This window comes from Ranitomeya imitator, chromosome 2 (genome assembly GCF_032444005.1).
Source record: "Ranitomeya imitator isolate aRanImi1 chromosome 2, aRanImi1.pri, whole genome shotgun sequence".
Classification (NCBI taxonomy): domain Eukaryota; kingdom Metazoa; phylum Chordata; class Amphibia; order Anura; family Dendrobatidae; genus Ranitomeya; species Ranitomeya imitator.
The window spans coordinates 352,927,259-352,940,374 of NC_091283.1; the positions used below are offsets into that span (position 1 = coordinate 352,927,259).

General features: G+C 47.1%; 1 protein-coding gene across 1 annotated transcript in view; it reads left to right on the forward strand.

The window, feature by feature from the left end:
- Positions 1-13,116, forward strand: part of LOC138666556 (zinc finger protein 850-like) — a 57,344-nt gene that overhangs the window by 23,274 nt on the left and 20,954 nt on the right. Inside the window, exons 8-9 of the mRNA XM_069754763.1 lie at positions 2,684-2,855; positions 2,897-3,396. Coding sequence (XP_069610864.1) covers positions 2,684-2,855; positions 2,897-3,396 — 672 coding nt within the window. The remainder of the gene's footprint in view (positions 1-2,683; positions 2,856-2,896; positions 3,397-13,116) is intronic.

The following is a 13,116-nucleotide window of genomic DNA, read 5'->3' on the forward strand; positions in this document are numbered from 1 at the left end:
ACCGTCCTTACCAACCAATGATACTTGCAGTTTGGTGCACACGGCCTGTGCAATCTATTCTTAGAGAGATATTCTGTCTCCTCTCTCCAGCTTCAACACAACCCGCTCTGCTCAGCTTCCCCCAGCTGACTGACGATAGTGCACACATGGCGTGGTTCTAGTCATAGCTGTCCAGGTGTACCTAATCAGGACCTGTAGTGCTAGGATATAACTCTAGCCTACCTGGCTTTCCCACAATAATTAAAACAAAATATTTGAATTTGTACTTTAGATTTTAATCCACTTAATTTTGAACCTTATACCATATACTGGAAGGTGGTGAAACCGGGCGTATGTGTCCAAATCTGCGCTGCTGATAAAGATGATGGCAGACAATATTCTTAAAAGCGTTATTTCAAAACAGGGTAATAGTCAATGCGTTTCGAGGTCATGCAGGACCGCTTCCTCAGGACTAAACCTTACCTTACGTAAGGTTTTGTCCTGAGGAAGAGGTCCCACATGACAGTGGTAGCTAACCTTTTATAGGTAATATGTTATCTCAGACATCAAAGGGCCACTGCATGATCACAATATCATACAATATGGATCTTCTCTATTAAGGGCATAAGTGACCATCACACTATTTAATATGCAAATTGCCTCTTCAGAGAGGAAGAGGACTTGAACTCTATAGCTCCACCTGTTGGAAGCAGCAATCCTACAGGTCAATATCGACCCTTTAACGAGTCTTGCAATATGACTTAGGATAAAAGCCAAATCAGGTGTTTCAGGGTGTTGCCTCTTGTCAGTGCAAAGTATGAGAACTGATTTGCCTTGGTGAGATGCTCTAGACTGAGGATTAAGGGGTAACATTCCTGCTTGTGTAAAGGGATATATCGCCCCCTGATTTTAAATGAGTATTTTTTCCATTAATTAAATTAAAAGTTATATTTTATACTTGGGATTCTTTAGTTAGGATTTATTTGCCTTTATTTGCAATTCGTAAATAACAGCCTTCATGTTTGACTCCTCTTGCGCGTCCTAGTAGTCGCCACATGATCACAATTATGTGATTTGTTTCCTTGGAGTCACGTGTTGACTAAAATAAAACAGTGAGTGAAGCACCAGAGACTCTAGTCGTCATGTGACCACAAGTATCAAAATCACATGGTTGTGATCACGTGACAACTTCTTGAACTGGCAATCAGAATCGACTCCTAATGCTGCATATAGTACACACTGATATGATTTGTCAGGCTGCACTGCTACATGATGAAAGTTTACTCGGTTGTACAACCCCTTTTATGAGAAGTATGATTCATTATTCTGTTATTCTGTGATTGTATTCATTGCATGGAATTATTTATTCTTATATAGCCGTATTATAGTAAATATGGGTCTTGTAGTCCTGGGTTCAAATCCCACCAAGGACAATATCTGCAAGGAGTTTGTATGTTCTCCCCATGTGTGCATGGGTTTCCTCCGGGTTCTCAGATTTCCTCCCACATTCCAAAGACATACTGATCTACAGCCATGATTATGTGTGTAAACTGTAAAGCGCTGCGGAATATGTTGGCGCTATATAAATAAAGAGATTATTATTAGTATTATTATTGTAGTAAATCTTTATTTCCTCCATGTAGGGTAATATTTGCAATAGATACCCCCATCTTGGGAGGGTGGGGAGCAGCGTAGGCCTGTGTACTTTTAAATGCCAGGGCATAAAGTCAGTACCAATCAGTCCCTGCAAATATACCAGTCCCAGTTACAAAGAAAATAAGTAATTAAAAAAATGTAGTGTGTTAAAAAGCCCCATAATACTCTTTTAAGACCTTGTATGGTGTAGTGTGTGAAATAAATTAAGCAAAACTGTTCAATATATAAAAATAATTTCTATGAAAAGAGTTTTATGTAGATACAAGTAAGGTTATGCACTTGGGCAGAGGAAATAAAATGTATAGTAATGTACTAAATTGTAAAACATTGGGTTAAACTGTCACTGGAAATTACTTGGGTGTGTGGGTGAGCGGCAAACTCCACTTTAGTGGTCGGTGTCAGGTAGCTGCTGCCAAAGCAAATAAAATAATTGGATGCAATAAGAGGGTTAGATGCTCATGAGAACATAGTTTTGCCTCTATGCACGTCACTAGTGCGGCCACACTTAGAATACTGTAATACTGTGCACAGTTTAGGCCTCCGATGTATAAGAAGGTTATCTAAACTAGTGAACCTGTCAGCAGGATTTTGCTAAATAAAGTACAGGCGTTGTCATGTTGGCACTATTATACTGATTAAAATATCAGGAGTGAAGAAAACGGTAATTAGACCTACCGGTAATTATGTTTCCAGGAATCCATCCTGACAGCACCATGGAGGACGTCCTTCTTATACACAGTGGTGCTATGCTGTAAGAATCAGGCTGCACTCAGATGACACCCGACTGCAGTCCTATAGTGAGTGTGACGATTCAAAGAAGGAAAAAGGGAGGGGCGTGGCCTAACTGCCGATGGAGTAGGTCGCACAGAGCGTGAGCTCCGCAGCCAGGAACCCTAAAGCGGCCCATATCTATCTCCTCATAATCCTCGTTCACCTCCGCGTTATCGGTACCGCCTCCCGGTGCGGTGGTGAGTGTATGGGGAAATCTAAAGCGGGCGCCCGTGATCCCTCCAGGAGAATTCCTGATTTCTTTGCGGCCACCCCACAGCCACCGCTGAAATCCAAGATGGCGCCGTCCTCCCCCAGGCCTTCCCGCTCTTCGCAACGCTCAAGCGTCGCAATCAAGTGGTGCTGCGTTGCATTCAGGCGGAGCAGCGTTGCATTCAGGCGGAGCGTCGTCGAATTCAGGCGCTGCGGCGTCGGATTCAGCTGACGGTCCGGTAACTGCTGCTCTCCTCAAGGGCCTACTTGGAGACCTCAGAACCTCCATTCAAGAGGATATGCGTTCTATGCTGGCTGAACTAAGAGGGGAAGTGGTGGAGTTGGGTAATCGCACAGACCGCCTGGAACGCAAGATGGCGGAGCTGGTCTCTTCCCATAACGAGCTCTGGGATGCTCATGAGACCCTGCAAACCCTGGCCACTAAAACCCACTCTAAAGCCCTGGACCTGGAAGATAGGTCCAGGAGAAACAACGTCAAACTCAGAGGCATTGAGGAATCTGTCCTTGCAGGAGATTTGAAACTATTTTTGCAGGATTTTATAGCTGCAGCTCTCCCTCAGTTTACTCCAAAGGATATCATAATTGACCGTGTGCACAGGATCCCTAAACCGTCTGGCCTGGGTCCCTCCGTCCCAAGAGACGTGCTGGCACGCATACACTTCTACGAAATGAAGGAAGATTTTCTCCAGGCTCTAAGGAAGAATCCAACCCTCCCTGAAAGATTTGCACACATCTCTGTTTTCCCAGATCTCTCTCCGGGTACTCTGCCCTTCGGAGGGCCTTTGCCCCCTATACTACTATCCTCAGAGAGAAAGGCATCCAGTACCGCTGGGGGTTTCCTACCAAGCTCCTCATCCGCAAAGATGGATCGATCACCACCTGCCTGATGCCGTCTCACGCAGCTTCCGCTCTCTCCAAATGGGGACTCTCAACTCCTGACTCTCCGGTTTCTGTGAACCTGTCTAGGCCTGGAGGTGGCGGAGGCTCCAGGGCCCGCATTACACCGGACTGGGAGGTGGCCTGAGCCCACTGCATCTATGGTTCCTGGCTATTTTCCCGCACGGATTTATTTTGTTTTCTCTTTTCTCGTTTTTAAGCTGCGCTGGTCCCTCTTTTGAGTGTATCCGCAGCATTTGTTTGCCCCATAGGTGAACTGTTTTTTGATTCTCACTTTTGGACTCAGGGTTTCCCTGAATGGACCTCGGTCTACTGGTTTACTTGTTATTTGTCGTATGTCTAGTTTGTGTCCCCCCTTCTCTTTCTTCCCTCCCTCCAGTTCTCCCACATGTATGCTCTAGGTTATTGGCCACATGTCTTATGCTCTCATACACAGGTTATCGGTGTCCAGATGACTGCAAAACTGTTTATATGACATCATTACGAGTATCTCGTTGTATTCAATTAATGTTAATGGTCTCAACTCTCCGGGCAAGAGGTCTGTTGTGTGGCGTCAGTTGAGCAAATCCCGCCATGATATTTTGTGTCTTCAGGAAACACACTTGCTGGAATGTGATAATCCCAGAATGCATTCAGGTTTATACCCGCACCAATTTTTTGCTAATGGCCCGTCAAAAAAGGCAGGAGTAGCCATTTTCTTTAGCAGGGCCAACTCCTTCCAGCTGGTTCGCTCTATTGCAGATCCGCTGGGTAGGTTTATTGTGGTTCTCTGCCTTATTAACAATGCACCCTACACCATTGCCTCGATCTATGCCCATAATGTAGGGCAGTTCAAGTTTCTGGAGGGGGTTTTCAAAATTCTACACGATATCCAACATGGTCATAAACTGATTGCTGGTGATTTCAATGTTCCAATGTTTAGGGATTTGGACTGCTCTGCCTCTTCCCTGTCAAGATGCGAAGCAGGTCCTCTGACTAATTCTTTCAACCTACATGATATCTGGAGATATCTGCATTGCGGCGAGAGAGACTACACATTCTTGTCTCCCAGGCACGGCTCCTACAGCAGGATTGATTTTGTGCTGGTGAATGACATGACTCTTCCTCATTGCATCTCAGCAGATATAGGCAGTATCACATAGTCGGATCATGCCCCGGTGTCCCTTACTCTAAAAGACCCCTTGGCCATCAGGCCTCCCGCACACTGGCGTCTCAACGCCCATCTCCTTGCTGACCAATCTAACTCCCAGGGTATTGAGGAGGCCTTGCGGGAATTTTTTGCTTCCAATGATACCCCTGACATACGTAACGACACCCTTTGGTTTGCCCACAAGGCGGTAATCAGGGGTTGCCTCATCAAGATGGCGGCAACGGCCAAAAGAAAGTATAATGCAGCTCTCCAATCTGCCCTGTTTGAATTAACCCATCTCGAGACGGCTCACAAACTATCCCCTACTCCAGCGCTTTTCTCTGATCTCTCTACAGCCCGCATGCATGTCCGCAACCTGCTCCTCCATAAAGCTGAGAAGACTCTGAGGAAAACTAGAGCTAAATTTTATGCAATGGGGGACCGAGCGGGCGCTGTTCTGGCTAGACGTGTTAGGAGGAGAGAGGCTCAATCCAAGATCCCATTCTTGCTCAGGACTGACGGCTCCCAGGTGTGCAACCCTATTCATATTGCTGAGGAATTTGCATCTTATTATTCCTCTCTCTATGACCTCGGGTCTGACCCAGGGATTCCCCAGCCTTCGCGGGAGTCAATTTTGGCATTCTTGGAGAAGGCTAACCTCCCCTCGGTCACTCCGGAGCAGCTCTCTTTCCTAAACTCCCCCATTGTCGAGTCTGAACTCGCACGGATTGTCAGAGAGGCCAATAAGGGTTCCTCCCCTGGGCCAGATGGCTTTTCTTTACTATGCCCAGTTCTTCTCTGTCCTCTCCCCTTATCTTTTGCGCCTTTTTAATAATTGGTTGTCGACAGGCAGTATTGGAGCTGAGGGGTTGGAGGCCTCCATAGCGACTCTCCCCAAACAAGGGAAACCCCCAACATCTCCGGGGAACTTCCGCCCGATAGCACTCTTAAACTGCGACGTGAAGATTTACGCAAAAATCTGGGAAAAACAGATTGTTCTCGGTGCTCCCTGGCCTCATTCACCCGGACCAGGTTGGGTTTGTGCCAGGCAGACAGACCAGGGAAGGCACCAGGCGCCTGATAGATTTTTTAGATGTGGTGGAGAGGGGTGGCCTCCCCAGTGTATTTCTGTCGCTAGATGCCGAAAAAGCGTTCGACAGGGTGCACTGGGGATATATTGAACTCATACTGGAAAAGTTTGGGCTTATTGGGCAAATTAGTAGAGCGGTTATAGCATTGTATTCCAACCCCTGTGCGTCAGTTCGATCGGCGGGTTTTGGATCTCGAACATTTCCCATTCGGAATGGTACGCGTCAGGGCTGCCCCCTCTCCCCTATCATCTTTGCTCTGGTCATGGAGCCCTTGGCTGCAATGGTCAGGCAAAGTGCGGACATAAAGAGAATTGTGGTGGGGGGAACTGAACATAAAATTGGTCTCTATGCCGATGATTAACCTGCACCTCACCTTTAACCTCGTTGAACGCAATTACCTCCATTTTAATGGAGTTCTCGGCGGTCTCATACTACAAACTTAATTTGACCAAATCCACAATCTTTCCCCTTTTCCTCCCGGTTCCCCTCCAGATCCAAATTCAATCACAATACGCGTTTATTTGGGCTCCTGTTGTGAATTCTGTGGCAGAGCTCCCTCTTGTGGTCACAAGTGGTACTTCGGCTGATTCTCTCTGTGAGCTTCCGTTGGTGGAGGAAAGTGGTACTGCGGCTTCTGAGTTTCCTTCCTCAGGTGATATGGTGAAGTCGTTAGGTGCTGCTCTATTTAACTCCACCTAGTGCTTTGATCCTGGCCTCCAGTCAATGTTCTAGTATTGGACCTGTCTCCTCCTGGATCGTTCCTGTGGCCTGCTGCTCTGCATAGCTAAGTTATTCTTTGCTATTTGTTGCTGTTTTTTTCTGTCCAGCTTGTCTATTTGTTTTTTCCTGCTTGCTGGAAGCTCTGGGACGCAGAGGGTGTACCTCCGTGCCGTTAGTTCGGTACGGAGGGTCTTTTTGCTCCCTTTGCGTGGTTTTTGTAGGGTTTTGTGTTGACCGCAAAGTTACCTTTCCTATCCTCGCTCTGTTCAGAAAGTGGGGCCTCGCTTTGCTAAATCTATTTAATCTCTATGTTTGTCTTTTCATCTTAACTCACAGTTATTATATGTGGGGGCTGCTTTTTCCTTTGGGGATATTTCTCTGAGGCAAGGTAGGCTTATTTTCTATCTTCAGGTTAGCTAGTTTCTCAGGCCGTGCCGAGTTGCATAGGGAGCGTTAGGCGCAATCCACGGCTGCCTTTAGTGTGGTTGGAGAGGATTAGGGATAATCTTGTTATAAATGTACAAAAGATTCAAGATTTGGTGGTTCAGAAGCCTATGTTAGAACCAAGAATTCCTATTCCTGATTTGTTTTATGGTGATAGAGCCAAGTTTGTGAATTTCAAAAATAATTGCAAACTGTTTCTGGCCTTGAAACCTCGCTCCTCTGGTGATCCAGTTCAACAAGTGAGAATTGTTATTTCTTTTTTGCGTGGCGATCCTCAGGACTGGGCATTTTCCCTTGCGCCAGGGAATCCTGCATTAAGTAATATTGATGCGTTTTTCCTGGCGCTCGGATTGCTGTACGATGAGCCTAATTCAGTGGATCAGGCAGAGAAGAATTTGCTGGCTCTGTGTCAGGGTCAGGATGAGATAGAGGTATATTGTCAGAAATTTAGAAAGTGGTCTGTACTCACTCAGTGGAATGAAGGTGCGCTCGCGGCTATTTTCAGAAGAGGTCTCTCTGAAGCCCTTAAGGATGTCATGGTGGGATTTCCTATGCCTGCTGGTCTGAATGAGTCTATGTCTTTTGCCATTCAGATCGGTCGACGCTTGCGCGAGCGTAAATCTGTGCACCATTTGGCGGTATTACCTGAGCTTAAACCTGAGCCTATGCAGTGCGATAGGACTTTGACCAGAGTTGAACGGCAAGAACACAGACGTCTGAATGGGCTGTGTTTCTACTGTGGTGATTCCACTCATGCTATCTCTGATTGTCCTAAGCGCACTAAGCGGTTCGCTAGGTCTGCCACCATTGGTACGGTACAGTCAAAATTTCTTCTGTCCGTTACCTTGATCTGCTCTTTGTCATCGTATTCTGTCATGGCATTTGTGGACTCAGGCCCTGCTCTGAATTTGTTGGACTTGGAGTATGCTAGGCGTTGTGGGTTTTTCTTGGAGCCCTTGCAGTGTCCTATTCCATTGAGAGGAATTGATGCTACGCCTTTGGCCAAGAATAAGCCTCAGTACTGGACCCAGCTGACCATGTGCATGGCTCCTGCACATCAGGAGGTTATTCGCTTTCTGGTGTTGCATAATCTGCATGATGTGGTCGTGTTGGGGTTGCCATGGCTACAAGTCCATAATCCAGTATTAGATTGGAAATCCATGTCTGTGTCCAGCTGGGGTTGTCAGGGGGTACATGGTGATGTCCCATTTCTGACTATTTCGCCATCCACCCCTTCTGAGGTTCCTGAGTTCTTGTCTGATTACCGGGATTTATTTGATGAGCCCAAGTCCGATACCCTACCTCCGCATAGGGATTGTGATTGTGCTATCGATTTGATTCCTGGTAGTAAATTCCCAAAAGGTCGACTGTTTAATTTATCTGTGCCTGAGCATGCCGCTATGCGGAGTTATGTGAAGGAGTCTTTGGAGAAGGGGCATATTCGCCCGTCATCGTCGCCATTAGGAGCAGGGTTCTTTTTTGTAGCCAAGAAGGATGGTTCACTGAGACCTTGTATAGATTACAAATCTTCTAAATAAGATCACGGTTAAATTTCAGTACCCTTTGCCATTATTATCTGATTTGTTTGCTCGCATTAAGGGGGCTAGTTGGTTCACCAAGATAGATCTTCGTGGTGCGTATAATCTTGTGCGTATTAAGCGAGGCGATGAGTGGAAAACTGCATTTAATACGCCCGAGGGCCATTTTGAGTATCTAGTAATGCCATTCGGACTTGCCAATGCTCCATCAGTGTTTCAGTCCTTTATGCATGACATCTTCCGAGAGTACCTGGATAAATTCCTGATTGTGTACTTAGATGACATTTTGATCTTCTCGGATGATTGGGAGTCTCATGTGAAGCAGGTCAGAACGGTGTTTCAGGTCCTGCGTGCTAATTCTTTGTTTGTGAAGGGATCAAAGTGTCTCTTTGGTGTCCAGAAGGTTTCATTTTTGGGGTTCATCTTTTCCCCTTCTACTATCGAGATGGACCCTGTTAAGGTCCAAGCCATCCATAATTGGACTCAGCCGACATCTCTGAAAAGTCTGCAAAAGTTCCTGGGCTTTGCTAATTTTTATCGTCGCTTCATCTGCAATTTTTCCAGTATTGCTAAACCATTGACCGATTTGACCAAGAAAGGTGCTGATGTGGTCAATTGGTCTTCTGCTGCTGTGGAAGCTTTTCAAGAGTTGAAGCGTCGTTTTTCTTCTGCCCCTGTGTTGTGTCAACCAGATGTTTCGCTTCCGTTCCAGGTCGAGGTTGATGCTTCTGAGATTGGAGCAGGGGCTGTTTTGTCGCAGAGAAATTCTGATTGCTCGGTGATGAAACCATGCGCCTTCTTTTCCAGGAAGTTTTCGCCTGCTGAGCGAAATTATGATGTGGGCAATCGAGAGTTGCTGGCCATGAAGTGGGCATTCGAGGAGTGGCGTCATTGGCTTGAAGGAGGTAAGCATCGCGTGGTGGTCTTGACTGATCATAAGAACTTGACTTATCTCGAGTCCGCCAAGCGGTTGAATCCTAGACAAGCTCGTTGGTCGTTGTTTTTTGCCCATTTTGACTTTGTGATTTCATACCTTCCGGGCTCTAAAAATGTGAAGGCGGATGCTCTGTCTAGGAGTTTTGTGCCCGACTCTCCGGGTGTATCTGAGCCGGTGGGTATCCTCAAAGAGGGAGTAATTGTGTCTGCCATCTCCCCTGATTTGCGGCGGGTGCTGCAAAAATTTCAGGCTGATAAACCTGATCGTTGCCCAGCGGAGAAACTGTTTGTTCCTGATAGGTGGACGAATAGAGTTATCTCTGAGGTTCATTGTTCGGTGTTGGCTGGTCATCCTGGAATCTTTGGTACCAGAGAGTTAGTGGCTAGATCCTTTTGGTGGCCATCTCTGTCGTGGGATGTGCGTACTTTTGTGCAGTCCTGTGGGATTTGTGCTCGGGCTAAGCCCTGCTGTTCTCGTGCCAGTGGGTTGCTTTTGCCCTTGCCGGTCCCGAAGAGACCTTGGACACATATCTCTATGGATTTTATTTCAGATCTTCCCGTCTCTCAAAAGATGTCAGTCATTTGGGTGGTCTGTGATCGCTTCTCTAAGATGGTCCATTTGGTGCCCTTATCTAAATTGCCTTCCTCCTCTGATTTGGTGCCATTGTTTTTCCAGCATGTGGTTCGTTTACATGGCATTCCAGAGAATATCGTTTCTGACAGAGGTTCCCAGTTTGTTTCGAGGTTTTGGCGAGCCTTTTGTGGTAGGATGGGCATTGACTTGTCTTTTTCCTTGGCTTTCCATCCTCAGACTAATGGCCAGACCGAACGAACCAATCAGACCTTGGAAACATATCTGAGATGCTTTGTTTCTGCTGATCAGGATGACTGGGTGTCCTTTTTGCCTTTGGCTGAGTTCGCCCTTAATAATCGGGCCAGCTCGGCTACCTTGGTTTCACCGTTTTTCTGCAACTCTGGGTTCCATCCTCGTTTCTCTTCAGGGCAGGTTGAGTCTTCGGACTGTCCTGGTGTGGATACTGTGGTGGACAGGTTGCAGCAGATTTGGACTCATGTAGTGGACAATTTGACCTTGTCCCAGGAGAAGGCTCAACGTTTCGCTAATCGCAGACGCTGTGTGGGTCCCCGACTTCGGGTTGGGGACTTGGTTTGGTTATCTTCTCGTCATATTCCTATGAAGGTTTCCTCTCCTAAGTTTAAACCTCGTTTTATTGGTCCGTATAGGATTTCTGAGGTTCTTAATCCTGTGTCTTTTCGTCTGACCCTTCCAGATTCTTTTTCCATACATAACGTATTCCATAGGTCATTGTTGCGGAGATACGTGGCACCCGTGGTTCCATCTGTTGATCCTCCTGCCCCGGTTTTGGTGGAGGGGGAGTTGGAGTATATTGTGGAGAAGATTTTGGATTCTCGTGTTTCTAGACGGAAACTCCAGTATCTGGTTAAGTGGAAGGGTTATGCTCAGGAAGATAATTCCTGGGTCTTTGCCTCTGATGTCCATGCTCCCGATCTTGTTCGTGCCTTTCATATGGCTCATCCTGGTCGTCCTGGGAGCTCTGGTGAGGGTTCGGTGACCCCTCCTCAAGGGGGGGTACTGTTGTGAATTCTGTGGCAGAGCTCCCTCTTGTGGTCACAAGTGGTACTTCGGCTGATTCTCTCTGTGAGCTTCCGTTGGTGGAGGAAAGTGGTACTGCGGCTTCTGAGTTTCCTTCCTCAGGTGATATGGTGAAGTCGTTAGGTGCTGCTCTATTTAACTCCACCTAGTGCTTTGATCCTGGCCTCCAGTCAATGTTCTAGTATTGGACCTGTCTCCTCCTGGATCGTTCCTGTGGCCTGCTGCTCTGCATAGCTAAGTTATTCTTTGCTATTTGTTGCTGTTTTTTTCTGTCCAGCTTGTCTATTTGTTTTTTCCTGCTTGCTGGAAGCTCTGGGACGCAGAGGGTGTACCTCCGTGCCGTTAGTTCGGTACGGAGGGTCTTTTTGCCCCCTTTGCGTGGTTTTTGTAGGGTTTTGTGTTGACCGCAAAGTTACCTTTCCTATCCTCGCTCTGTTCAGAAAGTTGGGCCTCGCTTTGCTAAATCTATTTCATCTCTACATTTGTCTTTTCATCTTAACTCACAGTCATTATATGTGGGGGCTGCCTTTTCCTTTGGGGATATTTCTCTGAGGCAAGGTAGGCTTATTTTCTATCTTCAGGTTAGCTAGTTTCTCAGGCCGTGCCGAGTTGCATAGGGAGCGTTAGGCGCAATCCATGGCTGCCTTTAGTGTGGTTGGAGAGGATTAGGGATTGCGGTCAACAGAGTTCCCACGTCTCAGAGCTCGTTCTTGTTTTTTGGGTTATTGCCAGGTCACTGTATGTGCGCTGACCTCTATGTCCATTGTGGTACTGAATTACCTTTCATAACAGGCTCCCCTGGGCTTCACGTACCTAGGTATTAAGATAACGAGGTTAGATAATATAGTTCGCACTAATTGTGAGGAAACCCTTGCGGAGGTCAGGAAGGGCATAGATCATTTATCGAATGCGTCGCTCTCATGGATGGCCCTTATACAAACTGCTAAAATGCTATTACTACCTAAAATTATGTATCTCTTCCGTTGCCTCCCCCTCTGTATCCCCGCGAAGTTTATTTCAGCTTTTCAATCGCTTATAGATCGGTTTATTTGGAACAAGAAGCCACACAGGGTCAGGCGTCGGATTATGTCCCTACCGTACTCTATGGGTGTGCTGGGCGCTCCTGCGGTACAGTCTTACTATAGGGCGGCGATCCTTGAGCCCCTTAAAATATGGTGGGAGGGGAACTCATGCTTGCCCTGGTTCCTTATTGAGTCCCACTTTGCCCCCCAGAACTCGCTTAAACTACTCCTAGAACTTCAGCTGCTTCGGGTCCCTCTTGTGGGCCCTTGTCTCCGCTCTATCAGGACTGCTACTAAACTTTGGGCGCTGCTTAGCACCTCCCACCTGGTGTTTATGTATGATTATGTCTCTTTGCAGGCTTTGGAGTATGCTATCGGGCACATTTCTCTTTCCTCCTGGAGAAGTCGAGTGCTCCGGGTGGCGGACCTATTTGGCTCAGATGGTCTTCTGTCATTTGTGGACCTCTCAGGGAGATTCTCCCTAAACATCACTGACTTTTTCCAATATCTTCAGCTCCGTAGCTTTCTCAGATCACGTCGGTCGTTCGGAGCGCCCCCGCCTTTAACAGAGGACCCGGCTCATAGGTTCTTCAGACCAGCCACTATATTGCCCCATGGCATATCCATTATCTACAAAGCCCTCATATCCTATGGTTCCACTGACAAATTTCAATTTATGACTTCCTGGGAGTCTTCGCTGGGCTTTGAGGCCTCCCTGGAGGATTGGCAGTTTGCAATGATACATCCCTCTAAATTCTCCTCATGTATTAGTCACTTGGAGCAGGTGAAAAAGATACAGCTACATTGGTACATTACCCCCGTCCGCTTGGCGAGGTTTTCCCCGTCCTCCTCCCCTCTCTGTTGGAAGGGGTGTGGCGCCTTGGGGTCCTCATCCCATGTTTGGTGGTCGTGCCCGCGGATTCAGGCTTTCTGGCGCGAGGTGGAGGCACTGATTACCGACCTGACTCGTCTCCCCCTGGCGCTGAGTGGTCAACTTGCTGTCCTGGGCATTTCCCTCATCGATCTTCCCTCCCCCCTCCGGCCCATTGTCTCTAATGTCCTAGTTGCT